We start from the raw sequence: 23,093 nt of genomic DNA, 5'->3' as shown, positions 1-23,093 counted from the left end.
ACCTCAGTCCTCCCATGGGAGAAGTGAATTCCGTAGTATTTGCATTCAACCCCTCCCTTTGGCCAAGGTATAAAACCAAGATCCAGGGACGCCTCTACAGTAATTTTTTGAATGACATTTCCTTCACTGCCCCTGTGATACTTTCACCTGGCCTAAGGTCAGCAGGAGTCTTCACCCTTTCTGTTCCTTTGTATCACTTTCAAGATCTCCGTCTACAAGCTCCTCTGCAGCTCAGAAACCTGTACAGGTGGCATCATACACAGTGGGACGGGGACATCCACAGGAATTAAACTTCTAGCTCTGTACGCTGGTGAGCCCAGCGACAGTGGGAGGAGGGGAACCTTTACAGGAGTCCTGAGCTTGCATCTAGAAACTAAGAATAAAGTTTGTGCTATTTTCCAGTTGGTCTGTGACTGTCAGAGAGTGAGTTCTGGTTTGGCAGGCAGCTCAGCAGAAGCTGTAACATTACTAATTTGAAGCATTTAACTTTTTTTCTGATTTAACTGATACAACTGTCCCTCTGACTTGCCACCTAGGTAGCATCATGGCTGTTTATTCCCTGTGTCTTGTTATCAGAGTACAGTTTTTTATGTGAATGACCTCATTAGCAAGGTACATTTTTGTCTCGGCAAATGGCATCATTTCACCATGTTTTGAGAAGTTGTCCTTCATCCCCTAAAATTTGAGACTGTTTTCTGTTTTAAGCTAAGTATGATAGAGGCCAAGATATTGCAAAGATACTTAAATTCCTTCAAGTTTATGAAAATATTCATGTAGAAAAAGGAAATTTGAAAGTGGGCCGGAAAGAAAAAACTGTGGCATGAGCTCACCTTACTGGATACTGCAGATCTATACCAGACACACGTTATAAATGCTCCAACCACATAAAAAATGGTCAGTGAAACTTGTGCTTTATGGCACTCCCAAGGTGCAAGATTTTAGGAAATGGGATTTCACTAATTTTCATGTCCAAGCTGTGTGGCAGATAAAATCATAAGCTAAAAAATAAATTAAGTTCATATTTAATGCTTCTGATTCTCTGGAATCTGAAGGTAATGTAGACATGAAAAATATTTTCATTTCTCTGGATCTAGCAGCCCATCATAAAGCAAATGGTAGTAAAGTGGCAGAATAAATGTGGAAAAGAAACCCAGAACTATTTTTTTTAATAAAAAAGGGAATGATACTCCTATGAAATAACGAATAGACATGAGAGTTGTAATAGTTGTAATCTTCATTCATTTGCACAAAATTTCCAGTTCATCAGCTCTTTCACCTTATATTTTTATAGACAAAAAGTGGTGTTTTTTCCACACATTTAGTTGAACATTAGGATTTATATATATACAGACAATCTAGTTTTCTTTAAGGAGATTGCTGTGTACTTAATGAACTCTGAGTTTTAGAAAAAGGCATACATGTCACTCCACCATATTTCACAGGATATACATTGTCTGTTAGATTCTCTTCTTGAATATGCAGATGCTAGTCAGAACTGAGTAGTTTATACATGAACTTTAAAGAGATTAATTTTGTTGAATTGGATTACAAAATTTATGTAAGCCTCAAGAGGCAATGTTTCTTCTTACTGTATTGGAAGAAGCCTGTGATAAGAGGCTTCCATGACAAAGAAAGCCAACCAACTTGATAAAAGACCTTCGAGAAAGCTCTGTTCAAGTATTTCTGTTGGCTCACTCACAGCAGGGGAATTCTGAGAAATTAATGGGTTTAATATAATTATAAACACACAATGCAGCCCAACACACAACAAAAATTTCACTGGTAAAATGCAAGGAGTGAATAAGAATGGAAGCAATATTTGCTGACTCTGCTGATTTTTCCTATTGTTTTTCAGCTATAATGAGAGTGTATGAAGATTTTTTCCTTTACAAAGAGGGAATATATCGACACACCCAGAAAGCAGGATCTAAATGGAAAACTCATTCAGTCAAACTTCTTGGGTGAGTAAAGCACATTCTCTTACCCTTTATCTCTGCCAGTCATTAATGTAGTAAAATGTCAATGCTCAGTTCAGAACACAAAAATTTCACTTTCACTCAGAGAATTCAAAGCTGGGACACTACTAGCTCACAACATAAGACTGTTGTTGTTTCACTTTTGCTTATCTGAAAATTTTAGAGAGTATTGGAAAGAGGTGTAGACCCATCGTCTTTTAATCTACTCTAACATTTGCTCTAAAATTTCAAATATAATGGTTTATAGAATAAGATAGTTTGCTGAGTATTCACAAATATTCCAAGTACACATCAAGTTGTGAACAATTAACCAACATAGCTTACTCGCACAGTAATCTGGGTTCTCTCTGCCCTGAACAGAATCAGCAGCTGCTGGGATGCTGCTGATTTTATTTGGGAAACTGCTGCAGAAACATGTATGTAGTACCATAGTGGATTTCCCCTCAAATGTCAAGCAGTGCCACTTATTAAGAAGACAAGTATGTGTCATGGTTTGAGAGCCCCAAAATCCAATTCTCGGGTCCTAGCCCCCCTCCCACATCTCAACCCAGTGTGAGATGGGTTTTCCAGACACCACATGAGACTCAAAATGGGGGGAAGGGATTATATATTACAATGACTGTACAAAATAAATATTACAATACATCACACAATCTTAACTATCTCTACCATGACAAAACAGTATTTACAATGGATCAAATCTCTTCTCCCTTCCAAATAAAAGTCCAGGAGGGAAGAAGGAAGAGATCCTTTCTACTTTCAGAGCAGCAGTCTCTAGGGCAGCAGGCTCTCTTCTCTCATGCAGCATCTGTAGCTGGATCTCTGCCAGTACACACGAGGGGCGTATCCAAACCCTCTCAGCCCTTCGTCTCCAAGCGAGGGTCTTCTCTTCCATGGGCTGTGTTCGCCTGGACAAAGGTCACTTCACCATGGTCATATCAACGAAGTACAGGAGCCTTCGTGACGGTCTGTATCTTCAGGAGATTCAAGCCCCCTTTGCAGAGCTTCCATGCTCTGACTCAAAACTGCCAGCTTGGCAGTAGCAGCGGGGGCACCAAGGTCACCACCCCCTCTGCATTCCTTCTGGCCGTCCTGGTCCAGCTCTGGGACGTGTCCGAGCTTCTTAGCTCCTCTCTCTGGTGCTGCAGCACTCCAGGACTCTTCTCAAGTAAGAGTCCATCATCCTCCTCTCTCTAGGAGGGGTCTCCAAGGAGTTTGGGGGGTTTTGGTTCAGTTCTTACCCAAACTCTGTCTCTGTAGAGCTTAGTCCTGCTCTGTAGCAGGCTCTCTTTCGGCTCTCTCAGACAACTCTGTGTCTTCCTGCTCGGCTGCATGTTTGTTTGCTGCTTCTTCAGTTCTTATCTCGTTCTGGCTCTCTGCCACCCTTTCTCCATCCACTGCTGCTCTGCCGCCGCTCCGTCTGCCCACTCACATTGGAGAAAACTCCTTCAGCTTTCTAGCTATGGGTACTTAGCCCAGTTTAACACTGTTCCAAGTCCCTGCAGCCCCCCAGTCCCTGGCTGGGGGGGCCCAGCCCCCAGTGGGGCTCCTGCTGCTTCTCCTTACGGCTCTACGACATGGCTACTTCTCCAACTACAACTACAACTACTACTTTCTTTTCCGGTCTGCTTGTGATATGTTTATATTTTGCAAAAGCGCTCATTGGTTCAAACCTCAAGGGCCACCAGCCCCTGGGGGTTTACCATTTTATAACTTCGGGGGGAAAACTGTTTTCCCCCACCACAGTATGTAATAATGCATACACTTGAATTACAGAACACACTATGGGACTTTATTCTTTGACATGGAGGGAATATACAAGGATGAATTTGTTAAGTCACCAAGTGATTACACAGAAAAAGGACTGTAGAATCTCAAACAAATATTTTAGTGGTGGTCTAGAATATGAAATAATGATTCAGGCCTGTGCTAGGAAGGTTACTAAGAGTATCTTCAACATGTAGTTCAAGCAAATAAAGTCACAAAATAAGGTGCATTTTGCATTTGTAATCTTGGTGAAGATATCTTTGTGAAGGACATGGAAATGCTTATGGTTGTGGAAACTGCTGGTTATGAATTACAAGAGCATATCTGGTAGTGGCAGAGCAGCAGAGAGAAGCAGCAGGCTTATGGAAGATGGTCCTTGATTCTTTACTGCTGCAAAAAGTATTGACTCAGACTGGTAGAGGAAAAACTCCTGAATTATAATTAAAGAGAAAGTTGTGAAGCAATGAAAAAGAGAAACCAGAATTTCTCATAGAAAAATGGAGGACTGAATTAGGAAAATATGTTATGGAGGACAGTCAGTATGTACTGGTTTATGTGTGTGTATTTAAGGTATATCTGAACAGTCACGAGAAGCCAATAAAGTTAAAGAGTAAAGTTTGAGTGCACTTTGAATACAGAGATGAGCTGCTGTGAGGCTGTGGTTTTGGGTGTTGGGAGGGCTATGAAGCATGCTTGGTGCAAGTGTGAAGTGATGACAGCTGTTCCCTAAGACATGCTGCCCCACAGATGTGCTAAATAACCTACTTGGGTGAGTGATTAACCAAGAAGGGCATGTGGGGACAAAGTGATGGCTGAGGAGGGAGAGAGGAAAAGATAACTAATGTGCTGAAGTGGATGCTGATTTAAATGGGAACTGATAGTCTCTGCAAAAAGACAGCAGCCCTTGGGCAAGGAACCACTCATGAACAAAATCTGAGTGCCTTGACTGAAAGAGGCAGCTCCTTGCAAAGGATTGTATTGAGTGGTCACTGCAAAACATGGAGTAAGAGAAAAACTGGGTGGTCTGATATACTTAAGAAGGACATGAGAAGTGAAGGAAAAAGACAAAAACCGAAGGCGATATTTAGGAAACCTCAGACTGGTTCAAAGTTCAATATGTGGGGAATGCATTTACTTTCATTGAACATTGTTGAAGTATCCAATGGATCCAACAATATGAAGAAGTATCCATCCTTTCATTGGAGCCAAAGGCTAGGTATTTCTAGCAATGATAAATCCAGTCATAAGATGTGGTTCTGCATCATGAAGTCTAAACCACTCCTTTGCATAGATTTTAATGTTGTCAGGATTAAGCTATCACTTTTTCATATAATTCATTAGTTTCAATTAATTTGAATGCAAAATATGTGGCCTGGGTATAAGTTCTTTGTCACTCATATATAGCTTCGGTGATTTTTTCTTGAGAAAAGGATAATTCAGAGCCCTTGACCTAAATAACAAACTCATGGAAATCTCACAAAGTTGTACTTAAAATAAAGATGTTGATGTTTATTTGCATTCTGCTTAGCTGTGATGGTTCCTAGAGAGAAAAGAAGCAGCAGAGACATGTTGATACATATGGTAAAAAATGCAGTTTTGTGTGGGTTGATGCTTATTGTAGTCTCATTTTTTATTTATACTATTTGTAATATTTCAGAAACATTTTTGGGAATGCCTTAAATTGCTCATGAATTGTACAACCTATAAGGTCATGGACTGATAAAGTGCAAGTACATTTTAGTGAAGCTTGCAAGAGCTATTTGTACAAAACCAGAAATGCACATATAAACAGCCTAATTGACCTTTGGATCATACGGACTGTAAAGGTATTGATTGGCTTCCCTTGTTATGCAACTTGAAATCGTTAATTATTTTCTATCATTCAAAGGCTTATTTGTACAATCAGCTGCGACAGGACTGCAAGTCTGTCTCCATTGAGGTAATGTGTGACCTCAAGCTCAGGCAGAGAATGTGAAAAGACAGAATAGCATTGAAGGAGGAGAGGAAAATGTGGAACAGCCAGGCAGAGGGTGTTGCGGGTAGCAGACCATTTGGGTTTGGTCACAGTCTATAGGGACAGTGAAATGGGGCTTTCAGCAATATGAAGGCAGGATAGACTGATCCCAGTGACATTTAGAGAGAGCAGGATCTCTCAAACAGATTTTGTGTCAGTATTTCAGAGACAGGGAGGTAAGCAGAAAAAGTGAATAGTGGAGACTGGGATAAATAACAGCTATGTTTTGATGAAGAAAAGTTAAATTCTTATGCCTCTGTTAAGCAGACATGTTTCTCTGTATCTTCCATAGCTATTCATCTACATTAGCTTAAGTATTTATCTTAAGGTGAGCTGAATTGCTTTGTTGGATGTGATTACACTTTGTGGACTATAAAAGAATCTGTGAGATAATATCAGACTTATACAGCTAAAATGAAAATGTCTAGATTAGGTTAGAGAAATCCTACATGTAATGGCATCCTAAAGTAGATTAAAACCCAAATTACTGGTACACAGTATTCATAGGAGGACAGTAATTTTGGAATGTCTTGCATGTATGTTTGTGTGTAGGTACATATATGCATTCATGGATCCATATGTATATACACATATAACTACAGCTCTTGATGACACTAGTATGAAAACAAGTTAAAGAGGCACAATGAAACTTCCATATTACATATGAAACTGTCACCTTTATCTCAACATCTCTTAATAAAACTAGACTAAAATCACATCAAAGATTAACTTGTTGGTAGGTTTCTGTCAGATTTGTACATTTAAGCTATAATATCTGAACAAACCTGTTGTATCTATTCAATAGCAGATAGTGTCCATAAGAAAAGAAAACATGAGGCAGATTTGTTGATGGTGTAAAGGTGCCATCTTTAAAGGTGCCACTTCCTCTATTCAGTATAAACGAAGTACATGGGATGAAGTGGCCGTGGTTCTAGTTAAAACAAATCTCTTTTTAAAGTTAGTGAAGTAAAGTATCCGTCTTTAATGTTTTTAGCAGACAAATCTTCTCTCAGACTTTTTCCTCTGCATCACTTCATTACCAAGCTACAATACATGATCCATACCTTCACCAAAAAACTGGATCTGACACTGAAAAATCCAGGAAGGTCTCAAAGCCCATGCCTTTGGCTACAATTAAATCTATGGACTGTCATCTTAAGGCTTGGAGGGGGCAAGAATAGTATTATTAAAAGCCTTTATAGTCTTTCATGAACAATATACGTTTTCAGATCCTTGGAAGGTGCTCAGAATGACAAAGGACTCCAATAAGAGGACACCGACATGTACATTAACTGGGAACACATTTCTCCTCTATTTTAATCAATGATTCACTGGACAATTTGAATGCAATTGTGCAGCAAATTAAATGGCTTAGCCAACTACTAGACTGAAACATCTGTGCACTGAAAAAACATTGGTTGAATGTTTAACACAAAAAACGATACTAATGGAGATAAAATTGATATGTGAGGCAAAAAAACTTGTGGTTTAGTGTTGAGGGGACAGAGCAACAGAATTCTAAGATTTAATACAAAATTAAATGACTCTACTGTGCAAAGTCCAAAGTCTTAAAAAAGATACCAGTGTCTACTGTTAGTGACATCTGGTATTTTACCTTCAAAGACAATCTTTTTCTCTACATTTTCCTTTTGTTCTCTCTTAAACTTACACTCAGAATAGCAACAAACAAGTAATATCTTAAACCACCAAAAATTGTAACCCAAATTATTTTCTTCCTGAATAAAGAAACCTTGCCTTGAGTTCCCTTTTTCTTTCATGGGGAAAAAATAATGTACTTTATTATTGTCAGATGACCAACATCAAGTATTGTAGTTAAAACTTAACATATTTTAAAACTCAAACATATTTTACAGCAAAGAGAAATATGTTAGAAGGTCATGGGAAAAAGACACACAGTGTCTGATGATTCATGCAGTTAAATCCATGAGAGTGTCTTTCATATAATTCATTACAGTAGATCTGTGGGAGTGATTTAACTGTTGACTCACTGGTAATTTGACTCATCTCCCATTTTGAAAAGTCTAGGCAAAACTGTAATTTCGAATTCCAGCAACCATTTTCTAAGAAGCTTTTTCTTGTTGTAAACATTAGTCAGTGACCCTAACCTTCTTATTATTAATGGAAGATTAAGAACTAAACTTTTGTCTAAGTAAGTAGATAAAATTCCTAGTTTTTGAAAGACACTAGGTTTTTGTGATATGCACTAAGAATAGGACATTCTCTGCAATAGTTAGGCCTTTTTTCTCTGATAGTATTATGAAAGTTATACAGTCAAGTGCAGGGAAGAAAGTGAGATGAGAAGTTTTAGACTACATGTATTTCTGTCCAGTCAACAATTTATGCAAAGCATTGACTTCCACTAATATCAATAGATCTGCAGGAATTATTAGCTTGAGATCTGAGAGACCTGTCATTCTTCTCTACTTTTAAGGCTTTCTTTGACAGCTTTAGTCTTAAGGAGTCAGTTTGTGTAATATTATATAGCACACTCTTCAAAAGTCTTTGCTGTACTAGATTTTAACAACATTTTATCTACAAAGTTGAGTGTAAGCACACTAAAATCTGGCAAAATGCCTTGGTTTTAAAGACATTGCTGATAGCCCTTTTTGTTGTGTTAGGTTATATTTCTAGGTTTTTTATTTTTTTCCAATGATATTTAACTATCAGCTATTATTTTTTTTCTGATAATTTTATTTATGCTTCTCATGTAAAGTCCACCTTCACTGCAGTGATAAAGTTTATTGGAAAAGAAACTAGGGAATGTTCAAAAAAACCTCAATTTCCATTCTGTGTAACAATACTGAAAGAGTCTCCGTATTCTAGTTTTTTAACTGCCAGGCAGAGTTGTGTATTCAGGGATTGCTCCTACAGAGTTAATGTGAAGAGAAAATTATTACTGAAAAGGACAGCTAAGGTGCCTCTACTATATAAAATCAGACACAGAATTATGGAAATCATTTTATTGCAAGATTGCAAGATTGCAAGTACTCAGCCTTTTACCTCAAAGAGCACCAGGATGGTTTTTACAGAGTCAGCTGAAGAGGGCTTCCTTTGTGTATGTGAAAATACACTGCTTACTTTTACTCCTTGAAGGGACTGAATGCAGTTCAGTGAAATTAATTCTTTTTGTTCAAGGTTATTTTTGATTGATGATCGTGAATAGTTTCTTTCAGAAAAGCTTAGTGGAGTATTTCTTTCAGTATGTTTTTGTCAGACAGAAGAAAAACTCCCGTTTAAAAGTAATTTTCAGTAATTGACAGAGACACCTTCCCTTAGTGATTGCTTAAAATATCTTCTTTTTCTTCTTAATAAAATGGAAACTTTGAATGGGGTAAGGCTTTTCCTAAAAATACTAAAGATGGGGACATTAGTTATCTAAAGCCTTGCAAAATACCCTAATAAAATCCCTTTCTCTCCAAGTAATGAGGTCCAGCATCTGTTTACTTTTGAAATGTCATTCATTTGGAATAAATATCAAGCCGAAATAATCACAAAAACAAAGAAAAGAGTGCTATTAGATTATTTTGGTCATCTTCCAGAAAGTGTAATATTTATTGTTCTCTAATGGATATTGTCCAAAAATGTGTCCAAGAACGTGTCAACTCACTTTTAAGTCTCTGTCAATTCTGCTTGGGAACTAACTACACCAGAAGTTAAATTCCTTAATTGTTCAGGTGCTTTTTCTTGATGTTTCCTTTCCTGGTCTTCTTTCCATTATTGTATCTATAGATTATTATATGACTTTAAGTTTTCTCTTTCTGCTTGGAGTTTGAGTCCTACACACATCTAGGCTAGTAGTTTCTATATTTTGGCTTACTCTTGTCTCAGTTTGTCACACCAATACCTGTTACTGTTGCTCTTTTTAATCCTAGCAGTGACTTATCGCATTTAGTGTATTGCTCCAGCCATATGCTGTTTAATTCTTTACTCAAAACATGTATGATCTTGCCTACTTTTAATCCCAGCTTCTTAGGTTTTCTTTCTGATGTTGTTGACATTTCTAAAGCAGACTCCATGTCTAATTTGGAGCTCACTATCAGATCGATTAGTTTCAATGCTTTCTCTTCCCTAGAGACACTGGAGATCTCTGTTTACCTTCAATTAGTTTGGAATGTCATTAATTAGGATAATGTGATTTGGATAGGTCCACTATAGGAAAAACTGGTCACGATTACATTGACTACATGAACTATACGATCCCAGGAGGAAAAACTGTCAGAGAAAGAAAAGGAGGAGATATAAAATTGACTGTCTTAATGAAATTGTACCAGTTAATAACTCTGAAAGTGTCATAATTTTTTATGAAGCAGTTACAATAATTTATAAATTCTTATTGATTTTGACTTATAGTCAAAACAGTGATACGTCTCAGATTCATGAGTAGATTCCCATTTATTTTCTTTAAAGATTAGTTTCTGAAAGCAGATAATGGCAATAGTATTTGTTCTTCTACTAGTCCTTTTCACTTATAATGCCCAGCACAAAGGGGTTCTGTTCTATGATTGAGAATACAGGGCTAAAGCATAATCTAAAGCATAATTTTTCCTTCCAGTCTGTTGATCCATGAACCAACTCTTGCTCCGAGCCACGAAGGAACATAAAATGCACCCCAGATCAGTCTGACAACCTTTTTTGCACAATACATTTCTGCTTTAATTTTGTTCAACCAAATGTAACATCTACAATTTTGTGCTATATTGTGAAAAACTGATAGATATCAGAACTGCAATGCCCATGTTGTTTATGATGTTAATTCTACCCTCTTCTCTTAATTCTTTCATTTTATCCTGGATGGTTTAAGATGGACAGAATCCAAGTCCTTTAGTCTGTAATGTCTTAATTCTCCTCATGATATATTCTGAAATCCAGAACTACAGTTGTGTAGTTCTGGAAACTCCTACATTCTTATTGTCTGCTGATGCCCATTCTACCACTTCATTTACTGTATATTTCCTAGTAATTTACAGTCTTCTTTTCTTATCTCAGTTCAGTAGGCAATTAAATATTCAATTTTTAGTGTTAGTTATTTATGGTTAGTTATAAACTATTGTTAGTTAGGATTCAATTCGAGATTCAGGCAGGTGTGATACGCTAGATATCCAAACTCTCATCATAGAGATGGTGATATATTCAACAAAGTCAGTGGAGACAGGAGGGCAACTCAGCTACAACTGCTTGTAGATCCATTAGTTTCCCCTACAGAGGTATTTGGTGCTACTGGCTGTGGGAAGAGCTGTGTCTCCAAAAAGATGGGAATGTCTCATGTCTGCTGTCATGTCTGCCAGAAACATGTGGACGTCTCAGGCACCCTAAGGCATCTCAAACAGCCCCAGGCACCTGCATTTAAGCAAGTGAATGTATCCCAATATACTCTGTTAGCTACTGTGGGACACATACATTTAGATATCTTAATCTTGAACTAAATCCCACAGTTTTGACTACCAAGAAAAAGACAAATTCTTATTAATGTTCTGACATTAACATTTGCATAAAGGATAATAATGTCAACATGCTTCTTGAATCTCAGAAGAGACAGGTGTCGTGGTTTAGGAATGGTATTCCCCAATTTAGTGTTCCCACCGAAACACTCCAAACCACGTGCCGTTCCATCACTCCCACTCCCCCTCTCCCTCCCCATCATCCCCAGCATCAGGCTGGAGAGGAGGATTGAAGGCACAGAAGGTAAAAATGATGGGCTGAGATAAGAACAATTTACAGGAAACAGCAATGAGATAAGAGACTGAATAGTCACAGCAACAATAATAATGACAAGGGCTACAAGAAAGAGGCAAACTATTCACATGAAACCCCTCCAACAACTCCCTCCACCACACTACTTGACTTGGAAGAGAGCCTTTCCCCCATTCCTGAAAAATGGTGTGAGGTGGTATAGAATAACCTCTGGGTCCTGGCCAAGCCCCCTCCTGGCTACTGCAAAAACTAATCCTGTCCCGGACAACCGGTAAAACAGTAGCACACTGTATTAACTATGTTTTGGAAAATGTTGTAAAGAAACTATTATATATTCTATTTTTGCACAGTACACACAAAGCAAAAATTTGCACTGATTAATAATATCCTTTTACTACTGTTACATTTTATAATCTGTGCAGATTGTTCAGTGCATGGCTGTGGTATGGGTTTCAGTTTTAAACCACAATGCCTTATTTAACTCCTTCAGGATCATGCTTTTTTTTTTTTTTTTTTAAATTTTGGTTTTGAAGATTTTTGAGGGACCAATCAACACTTTCTCTGAGCTGCTACTCTGCAGGGAAAATGATCTGGAATGCCATCATTTTTCACAGTTGCTATCATTAATACGCCAGGTTACTTTTTACTCTCGTAGTGTCTTCCATGAGGTCTCCTTTTTAATTTATTAATGAATAAACTTTTGCAACTAGTGTCTATTTTAAATATAGCATAAATAAAGAGGTAAAATCTCAAAGATCACTCAGATTCAGGAAAAGATATTTGTACAGAGTTACATGTATGTAGGAAAACATATAGGATGTGAACTACATTGAAACAGTCTCATTTTCTGTATTATTGAGATAAGATATTATCCAGTTTCCATTCAGTCTAGTAGATGGGTAAGAGTTTTAGGATGTTAATATTTCATCTGGATTTATTTTCAGATTGTTAAATATTATCTGACCATTTCCCTCCATCTTTGCTCATATTTCAAGGAGTAGTATTTATAACAGCAAGTAATATGGCAGTTAAAATTCAAACTGAATTTAATATTATTCATTTAGACTATTTATTTCTTTATAACTCAAAAAACTCACCCTCAGATGCCCAGCTCAGCAACAGAAAGGATATTTAGAGATTTGTTTCCTCTGAGGAATCTAAAGTTAAGCTTAAAGTGGAAGCTGTGCTTGGGTGCCATAATATATTTCATAGGTGCAACTAAGGGATACAATACAGAATAAATTCATTCTTTATAGACAGAAAAAGGGAAAAAGAGAAACTGAAAAGATCAAATGTGATACTTATGATGAGAAATGTATTTTAGAAAATTGAGAAATCTCTTTTAGAAAATACATTCTCCTTTCCTAAAGATGCTACTGCAGAAACACTTTCCACCTAGGAGTTTTTTGAAAGAATGGCTTCTTCTTAAGAAGGTATATTTGTATGAATGAACCAAGAAATCCCAAGAAATATTCTTGATGGAGATGGCATTCATTCCCAGAGGCAAGATGTTAAATCAAACTGACATGTGGCTACAAACACTGCATCATTGAATAATATATAAGTGTTGTTCACAAAAGAACAGCTGTTTCCATTACAACTGAGTGCTTTTCCACACTGAGAGAAGTACGTTAGCCTGGAAGAAATGAGAGTTGGTGAATTTCAACCAGTCTTTGGAACAAGTGTGAAGTGCCAAGCTTTAGGAAAGCTTTGATAAACAGACCTAGGACATTATGCCACAGTTGCTACCAGTAAAGCTCAGCATCTATGGAGATGGCAGTCTGATCCACGTTTTCTGCTAAATCCTGTTCCTGACTCATGCACTAACCTCAAGGCTGGTTTTGGCCAGTAAACAGTAACTCAAACTTACTATGTCCTCTTTAGTCTGCAACCATTAAAAAATTGGCAAAATAAATTGCCCCATTACAACCTATGAACTGTTAAACAAAATCTAGAAATTGAATACAAAATATAGTAATTCATAAAACCGTAGACTAACTGAGTCTGGAATTTGTTTCTTCCAACCCTCTGATTCCTAAATTGTCAGGGCCATCTTAGATAAAGTTGCTTAAATCACTGAATACTTTAGATTAGAAGGGATCTCAGAAGGTCATCTAGTTCAACCCTCCAGCTCGAAGCAGAACTATCTACATAGTTCAGGTTCATGGGACTTCTCAGTTTGAGTTTTGGATACTTCTGAGGACAGATATTCCACAGCCCCTCAGGCAGTAGTGCCTAAACACTCTTGTAAAATACCTTTTTTCCTTATGTCTAGTTGCAATATTCCTAGCTGAAAACTGTGAAAATCTTCTAGCCATTTTCTGTGCATGGTTGTCTCAGACCGAGTGATGCACTTCACTTGTGAGAGGCAGCAATATACTTTACCGATATAAGGTAGCGAGTCAGCAAAGTTCAATAGTAAATGTGACAGTGGTTTAGCAAGATTCGATGGCAAGGTACACTTGATTTTTGCTGCATAGATGATGGGGTCAGACGAAACTCTTAGGGAGACTCTCCCATTGATTCACAAGGTTCAAAAAGGACCCCCTTGCTTTCTAAATTCCTTCTTGGAGAGGAGCCTTGGTGAGGCTGGATCCACTCCTAGTCCCAGACCTGGCAAATGGTCTGAAGGATTATATACACACCATCAGTCCTTTATACCACTTAGCTAAGATTTCAAAATTTAACATGCTATGACTCCCTTACTGAGAATCTGTTGTGTTAAGGAATCTCTCAACTTTCAGGAGTAACCCTGGGAGGCATCCCTACTCAAGAGTAGATACTGGTGTGCAGCTTCACAGAATGACAGAATCACAAAATATGACAAGTTGGAAGGGACCCACAAGGATTATTGAATCCAACCCTTAACCCTGCACAGGACCATCCCCAAGAGTCACACCATGTCCCTGAGAGTATCGTCCAAACACCTCTTGAACTCTGGCAGGCTTGGTGCTGTGACCACTTCCCTGGGAGCCAGTTCCAATGCCCAAACACCCTCTGGGTGAAGAACCTTTTTCTAATATCCAACCTAAACCTCCCCTGACACAACTTCAGGCCATTCCCTTGGCTTCTGTCACTGTTCACCACAGAGAAGAGATCAGTGCCTGCCCCTCCTCTTCCCCTCACGAGGAAGTTACAGACTGCAATGAGGTCTCCCCTCGGTCTCCTCTTCTCCAGGCTGAACAGACCAAGTGACCTCAGCTGCTCCTCATACAGCTTCCCCTCAAGGCCCTTCACCATCTTCATTGCCCTCCTTTGGACACTCTTTAATAGCTTAATATCTTTCTTATATTGCCATGCCCAAAACTGCACACAATATTCAAGGTGAGGCCACCCCAGTGCAGAGCAGAGCGGGACAATCACCTCCCATGACCAGCTGGCAGTGTTTTGCCTGATGCACCCCAGGACACAAATTACATGAGAAGCAAAAAACTTAACTAGCAAATAAGGGATTAAGTACTAATAAGTGAAAAAACTATGTAATATGTAATCAATTAATGCTGATGGCTTTGTTTGTTAGAATGTGTAAATAATATAAAGGTTTCATGATTGGGGAGCTACCCTTTTGTGGATTACCACGTAGATCCCTACTTTGTCAAACTAGAATAAACAGAATTATCTTGCCTCAGTGTGTGAATTGACACTGGCTGCCAGGGCACTGCTGACTAACATTCAACGTGCCATCGACCAGGACCCCCATGTCCCTTTCCACAGCACTGCTTTCCAGCATCTCATTTCCCACCCTGTATGTACAGCCAGGGTTGTCCCATCCCAGGTGCAGAATCCAGCACTTTCCCTTATTGAACTTCATATGGTTGGTGATTACCCAATTCTCTAATTTGTCAAGATCTCTCTGCAGAGCCTCCCTGCCCTTGAGGGAGTCAACAACTCCCTCAAAGTTGTATCATCTGAAAACTTGCTTAGTATCCCTCCCAGTCCTGTGTCCAAGTTGTTTATGAGGATGTTGAAGAGCACAGGACCTAAGATCCCTGAGGATCTTTACTAGTGACAGGTCACCAGTCTGATGTTACCCCATTCACTGTTACCCTCTGTGCTTGACCCATGAGCCAGTTGCTTTACCACCACATGATGTATTTATCCAGCTGTGCACTGGACATTTTGTCCAGAAAGATAGTTTGAGAGACAGTATCAAAAGCTTTACTGAAATCCAAAAAGATGACATCAACTGGCTTCCTTTGATCAACTAGATCGGTTAGCTTGTTATAAAAGGAAATCAGGTGTGATAAGCAGGACTTCCCTCTCATGAAGCTGTGCTGGCTGTGATCAATGACCTGTGCTGTACAGGGAAGCTCAGTGGTCCATGGGCTGTCCACTATTAATAGAATAAGATAATATACTTTAAGTCTTATTTGCATGCCAATAAGACATCTGGGTCTCTGTTCTAGACCCTGTTGTCATCTGCCCTCCAAAGTCCAGAGTAAGCTGGATGCAGCCATCACAACCATCTCTGGTGGTTATGGTTCAAGTGGGGGATGTGGAAGGCGGGCAGGGGGCCACCACCACAATATATCCAGAGAGTCTGCTCTATCTTTTCTATATCCACCTGTGCTGGTTTAAAGGTAAACCAGCAGGGGAAATGAACTCAACTCAAAAGAGAGATTATAAGTCAGAATAACAATTTAATAAAATAATACAATAAGTACAATTATACAGACCAACAATTGGTTTTAACCCACAAAACCCAAATATATAACCCAGCACCTTGGGGCATGAACAGAGTGGTGTTCTTTGGGCCCCCTGAGTCCAAAGGAAAAAGCGAGGGGAAAACCTGTTGGTGAGAGTGCTGTTGCAATCTGGTCAAGAGTGGTGATTGCAGTCTGGTCAAAAGTGGTGGTTGCAGTCCAGTTGAGGGTGGTGGTCTCAGTCTGGTTGAGAGCGGTGAGCTGCAGTCCTCCTCTGGATCTCACGAGTGGTAAAATGGTTCCAAAACTCCAAGTTTATATATTCTCCAGTTCAGGCAGGAATGCTCAGTCCTTCCCTCAGAGCGAGGAATTCCATAAAAGGGTATGAGTACAGGAACATCTTCCTATCTCCCGGGCCTCTACTGCTAACAATTTCTGGGAAATGGCATGGAAGGCTATAGAATACACAGTTTTGGGTTACACCTATACCATGATGAACTGGTCTCAGCTGTCCTAACTAGGACACCACCCTATGTAAAGCATAAGACAACAAATAGATCTGGTCTGAGCCATCTCTCCTGAGGGCTGAACAAAATCAGCTCCCCCAGCCTCTCCTCATACATAATGTGCTCAAGATCCCAAACATCTCTGTGGACTCCTGCTGGTCTTGTTCCAGCCTGTTAATGTCTTTCCAGCGTAGGGGAGCCCAAGACTGGTCACTGGACACAGAATGGCAGGTCCTGTAAAAAGGGGTTTAGTCACTCCTCCGGACCTACTGGCTGCACTCCTGTGTATTTTAATTTAATATATTTTAATTTAGAGTATTTGAGGAGTGCCCATAGGCATTGATTACTGAGTAAGCAGCTCTTCTTTCTAAACTGTAAATAAAACACATATGTCAAGTAACTAGGTATCAGACTCTGATGGAACAAAACCTAGGAAATTAAATTCATGGATATGTTATAGTCAAGATAATAAAAGAATCTTTTTCCATTTCGGTTTCTAAGTTTTCTTCCATTTAGAAACATTTCTGAAAATAGATAAATTCCAATCAGTGTATGAAACTAGATACTGACTCTTTTAGAACATAACAGGTGTTATAAAAACATTTAATCACAGAAATATGCCTCTGAGAGAACTGGTCATCATTCTACTCAAACAAGTGGGAGAAATAAAGCATACTACAGAATGCAGGAATACATGAATATAAATTCAAGACAATTTTACTTTGTCTTTAAGACTGAAATATTGGACTTTTACACTACAGCTGATGTAAATTTCTTTAGTAAAATGGTCATGAGGAAAAAAGTAAATCTGAATCTGACATGAAATCTGATAGACTATGATATATCTGTTTTTTAAATTTGTGATCATGACAGACTGTATCTAAAATATATTTGTCAAAGAAATATCAAAGATTATTAATAATTCTTGAACTTTTGGTGATTAAAACAAAAAGCATCATAAGGCCCATTAAAAAACAACAATTACATTCCATGGTCATTATGACCAACATTGTTTTTATGATTCCTTATGTTTAATGAGAGTAGCTACAATTTGTGCTTGCAGCTGTAACTCACACTTTGCCTCTGTTCTAGTCACCCATTTGTCTTTTCTTTTTCTCTTTGGCTGAAAGTGCAGGTATTCCATGTAAATGAGAGTTCATTGTTAAGCAAGGAGAGTTGATGCCACTGTGGCTGTTCAAATACAAATATGACGGAAAAATCTTCCCATTCCTGGTGTGGGATTTTTCAACATATTTTTGTTGCTTTTCTTTAAAGTGAACAGTGCACTGCAAATACAGCTCTCATGTGGTGTTGGTGGGATATACACTGATAAACACCCTGTTAATGGCATTTGATATATCCTAGGATTAACTTTACACTGTGGGAAAATGTGCAAATTTCTCATCTTTGTTTTTCTGTTTATTTATGCCCTTTTATAGGCACTCAAGCATCATGAACTGTGAATAATAACTAGACAAGCATTCGTTGTATAAATTCAAAACAACACAGAGCTCTTTATGCATCCAGTAAACATACCATAGCTACCAAGGTGTGCAATGCAACTTTTGCTTGTTGAAATACATCCAGATGATAAGGTTGGAACTTTTTCTGCCCTATATATAAAGTGAGGCCTAGAAATCAGAATACTATGCGGTTCAGCTACAATGACACAACTATGAAAGTTCTCTCACCTCACAGGTGGGGACAATCTCTCATGTGGTTTCAAGGATATTCCCACCAAATTTAGCATGTCCTCAAAATGTCAAAAGCAGCAAGTAAGTTTAGAGGTCACCCCCCCGCACACTGTGCAATAAAACAGATTAGGCTGTCAGCAATTCAATTTGAGCTAAGAAAAACTGGGAACATTTTCAGTCCCCACTCACCAGCTATTTCTGTAAAAATGTTGGATGAGATCCTTAAAAAAATGTTCATAGGGATCTTCAGCTAAGTTGAAGAAATGTGTTCACATTAATTTCAATACTCCTACAGAGTTCAATTCGGCTGGAAAGCCCCCCAGAGGAGAGATTTCGTCAATGAAAACAGGTTTTTGGAAGGACAGATTAAAACTACACTTGCATTAAGTTTTTGTAATCCCTAATGGCAATTTGACTTGTGGTTAGCAGGGTACTTATCTTCATTTTCATCATCATCAGAGTTTGTTAGTCATGCCTTGTTCTGATACTGATAATTAGGACAACTAAAACAAGCTCTTCTCCCCTGATTATTTGTTGCATCAAAGTACCATTCTTTTCTAACAGGTGGGGGTCATTACCTGACAAAAAAGGACAGAAACAGAAGTTTTGGGTAAGTGAATCCTTAGGACTGTGTTTTGAGGCAGAAAAAAAGATCTTTACAACACAGATCATCTAAAAGCTAATTCTTTACTTTCATTCACTCTCTCTACATCTATTTTTTTTCCTTCACCTGAAAGTGTCCTGCATAATGCTATTCCCTCTATGGCAACTTCTGTCATGCTGACCCTTGAACTATAGTATCATCTATCTCTATTTCAAAGCCTGTTTCATCCCACCTATATCTGTGTTTTTTCCTGCACTGTCTTTTCTGTTTCAATGTTATTAAATTTTTCCATGAAGAGTCTGTTCTTTTTGATGTCTACAAATGAGACTGAATAAAAGTAATCAACAATATTTGTTAAAACATTTACAAAAAGACAAATTGTCTATTTAAACAATGTTAGTAATTGCTGTCCAGCTATCAGGAAAAAAAAAACAAAACCAAAACCAACCAACCAAAGAACATTTCCTTTAAGCCATTTAGAGTAAATCAAATTTAATCACTTGGATTAACAACTCATCTCATTATTCCTGTGTTCATCAAAAGTAATTTGGAGTTTACATAGCTGATGGCAGAGCTTATGATAGTAGTTTCACTGGCAAAAAATACTGAGAAATTCTGGCTTCAGAAAGTAAATTTCTCAATGTGTCAATAGCTACCTCAATGAAACTTTATTATCTTTTTTTTTCGTATCTTTGGTTTCTCTTTAAGAGATTAGTTGTAATTGGTATTGCGACTATTATTGTTTCAATGTCCTCTTTCAGCAGCCAATACTCAAATTTTTGTCTCATAATTTCTGCTTCAATTTATCAAACTTTCTCATAGCAATAATATTCTCTTTTTATTAACCCTGATTTCAGAACAGAAACTTTGATCAAAGCAAAATGGAACAAATTACTAGATATCAGAAAAAGATGCATGCTGATTTTCAGAGCACCAAATCTGAGAAACTCGATTTCTTAAAAAGGAAACTAACACAAAAATTGATTTTGTATTTTACACTTCGCATTTTTAAATACTACTTTAAAATTAAAGCTGATAAGTTTTTTTTCTGCTTTGTTTACTTTTAGATTGCTGCAAATTCCTGGGGAAAATCTTGGGGAGAAAATGGTTATTTCAGGATTCTACGTGGACAAAATGAGTGCGATATTGAGAAGCTGATTTTAGCTACTTTGGGAGAGCCATAGTCTATCTGTACCAAACACTGATGTATCTATTCTTTCCACTGCTGCATGTTGAGTCTTCCTAGAGAAATAAAATGTCTTCTCCGTAAGTTGCCTTTCTATTAGCCCTCATTAGGTCTTCCTGACATGAACACACTGCAGACACCACATCATGCTGTGGCTAATCCTGATTTGCTTGCAAGATCTTTCTAAAATCTGAGCTCTAATGTTAAGTTTCTTCAGTGAGGAAAAAGTGCAAAACTACTCCTAGATTTCTTTCTGATCAAATGATCATCTTGGCTTAAACAAAACACCCTATGCAAGTGAAACAAATCCCATCATATCAAAGCAATTGAATGGTTTGAAAAGAGATGTTGCTCTACCCACCCTCTCGGATTAACCTTCTGTGACTATACCTTTAGGTTGTTATGTATATGGGATATGCCATTTTTTTATTATTCCAAGTGTATAAAAATGAGCATCTGGCATACTGATGGTGTGCCAGCTTTGTGGATTCATCACCTAGCACCCGTCTCTGTGAAGATATGAAATAAACAAATCATGTTTATTGACCTTGACTCTGTGTTGGATCAGCTTCTTGCCCAGAGGTTGAAAGAACCCATATTTGGGACAATACTCTGACTGATGTATATGCTCAGTGCCCTTTCCATACTCTCTCAGTATCATAAAGCTGCCATTTGTAGATATGCAACAGTACCTGGAATTTAACAAATCTGCATCTGGAAGACAATTTGCTCTTTAAAAACAACCTTGATTCTGTGGCAGCTATTAGGAGCACTATTCAGAGCACAAGCGAAGGGTCTTCTGCCAGTGCAGGTCTTCTCACAGTGTTGAAGAGACACTGGGGCCTTGGAGCCACCTGTGGCTCTGCCTCACACAGACTACCTGAAGACAGATTTTTAAATATCAGAAGGGCTTTGATTTTTTCTAGTTCACTATTTGGTTGGAGTGTGAGGAAACTTGTTCTTCATTAAGATGCCACCTCTCTCATTTCTCTTCTTTTTTTTTTTGATCTCTCCATCACTAATACTCAGCTATGCCTGCTAGCATGGACTAAAAGTGTCATCTAGACTAGAGATTTTTCCCAAATGAATATAAAGGAATAATATGTGGCTCAGGTTAATTCAATAGAGAGCTCATCAGCTTTAAAAAACTAATATTACTGATGGTCAGTGGGAAATGCAGAAGGGAAGGGAAATTCCAGGAAGGGAAGGCAGTGCAGGAATAACCTTTGTGTTTGTGACACAGGGAAAATGTCTTTTTCCATAAAATCAGGAAGGTAACATTTTTATAGCAAGCAAAAAAAATAAATCTCCATTCAGATTACACATATGTCGTGTTAAAAACATGCTATATGAAGTTTTGAATAGCTGTCAGTTTAATGGAGAAATGTTAAATCTGGTCCAAATTCATCAGCAATATTGCTATTGAATATAAGGGTAATACTGTTATCACTTATAGAATCACAGGATCATTTAGATCAGAAAAGACCTTTAAGATCACCAAGTCCAACTGTTAACCTAATACTGACAAATCCCTAACTGCCAAATCCTTAAGTGCCACATCTACAGGTTATTTAAGTACTTCCAGGGATGGTGACTCAACCAAAGGTTTCCCTGGGCAGGGAAACCTTTCTGTGAAAGGTCTTGAGAAACCTTTCAGTGACAAAATTATTCCTAGTATACAATCTAAACCTCCCCTGGCACAACTTGAGGTCATTTCTGCTTGTCCTATCACTTCTTCTTTGGGAGAAAAGACCAAGTCCCACCTTGTGATGAAGTGCCCCTTGAGCCTCCTTTCCTTCAGGCTAAATGACTCCAATTTCCTCAGCCTCATAAGACTTGTACTCCAGCCAAAGGACTGCTCTTCATCAAGAAACTTGCAAGCAGTGAAACTGGAAAATCAAAGTTTTAGAACCTTTTTCACTCTACACAAGAAGTTTTTTAAAAGTATTCTACACTCCTAGCTAGCATGATCCACAGCCTGTGAAAAACTGTATTAAAAATGTGACCTCAATAGAACCCAAATTGCTGAAGTTTTTGGAAATCCTGACATCAGAAGAAAGAGTAGAAAAAGAGGGAAGAGAAGAAGTGGTTTAATAATTCTTCCCAGTTTCCACCAGGTCTGGATGTAAAAACTAATTGTCTTGGAAAAACTCAGCAAGTTTTGCTGTGTTTCAGCTCATTCTAAAGCAAAAATTAAGGCCATACTTACAGATTTTTCAACAAGTCTGGGCCAAACTTTGACAAAGCCCAAGCAATAATATGTTTCTACTGGAACCTGGATTACACATAATCTTGTAATGGTTCTATTCCACCCAGTCTGGTGTGAAACTCACCCCTGTTTTTACACTGATTTTCTTCTTGGAAAACTATCCAAAACCAAAATGAACTGTAACAGGAGATTATCACAGCTGCATTCAAGGAATGCAGCAGAATTAAATTAAAAAAAAAAAAGGAAAAAGAAAAAAGTGCAGCATCCTTGATGTCCAGCGAATATAGATCCTGCCAAATTTTATACAACACTGCTACAAGCAAAAAATACTACTGCACCATGGTGGTGGCTGGCCTAGTGGCATTTCCAAGGTAAATAATTATGTAGTGATTTATCCAATAAAAAAAATAGAGTGAAAAAGTACAACTAATCATTAACTTTTCCAAACCCTGAAGAATTAAATATTCCATTATAGCAGGAGAACCTCCTGCTATAAGTGAAGTTTGGAGGAACAGATGGCATTTCACTAATTGGCTAATTTTAATGTGGATTTTCAGAGAAGTTGTTCTGATGCTTCTCTGTCTCTTCATGCTGTGCTCCTTCTTAATGTGTTTGCATTTCTTGTATTACCTTTCTCATTACTGCCACGCTCATGTTTGGGACACTGAAAGTGATATTTAAATAAGGTTGCAGGCAAGCCATCTGTGTGCATTTGAAAAATTGTGCTCTCATAAGTTTCCATGGTGTTTTGGAAAGACTGCTGGAATTTACTTCAGGAGAGT

At 38.1% G+C, this 23,093-nt stretch overlaps 1 protein-coding gene across 1 annotated transcript in view; it reads left to right on the top strand.

Moving 5' to 3' along the window:
* The window catches only part of TINAG (tubulointerstitial nephritis antigen), a 46,244-nt gene extending 25,594 nt beyond the window's left edge, over positions 1–20,650 (top strand). Inside the window, exons 9-11 of the mRNA XM_008921278.3 lie at positions 1,856–1,961; positions 18,877–18,922; positions 19,984–20,650. Of these exons, the coding sequence (XP_008919526.1) occupies positions 1,856–1,961; positions 18,877–18,922; positions 19,984–20,100 (269 nt within the window). The 3' untranslated portion in view covers positions 20,101–20,650. The remainder of the gene's footprint in view (positions 1–1,855; positions 1,962–18,876; positions 18,923–19,983) is intronic.
* The last annotated feature ends 2,443 nt before the right edge of the window (positions 20,651–23,093 follow it).

This window comes from Manacus vitellinus, unplaced genomic scaffold, assembly GCF_001715985.3.
Source record: "Manacus vitellinus isolate BGI_N305 unplaced genomic scaffold, ASM171598v3 scaffold_4_pilon, whole genome shotgun sequence".
Lineage (NCBI taxonomy): Eukaryota > Metazoa > Chordata > Aves > Passeriformes > Pipridae > Manacus > Manacus vitellinus.
This window is presented reverse-complemented; position numbering and strand designations above follow the sequence as displayed.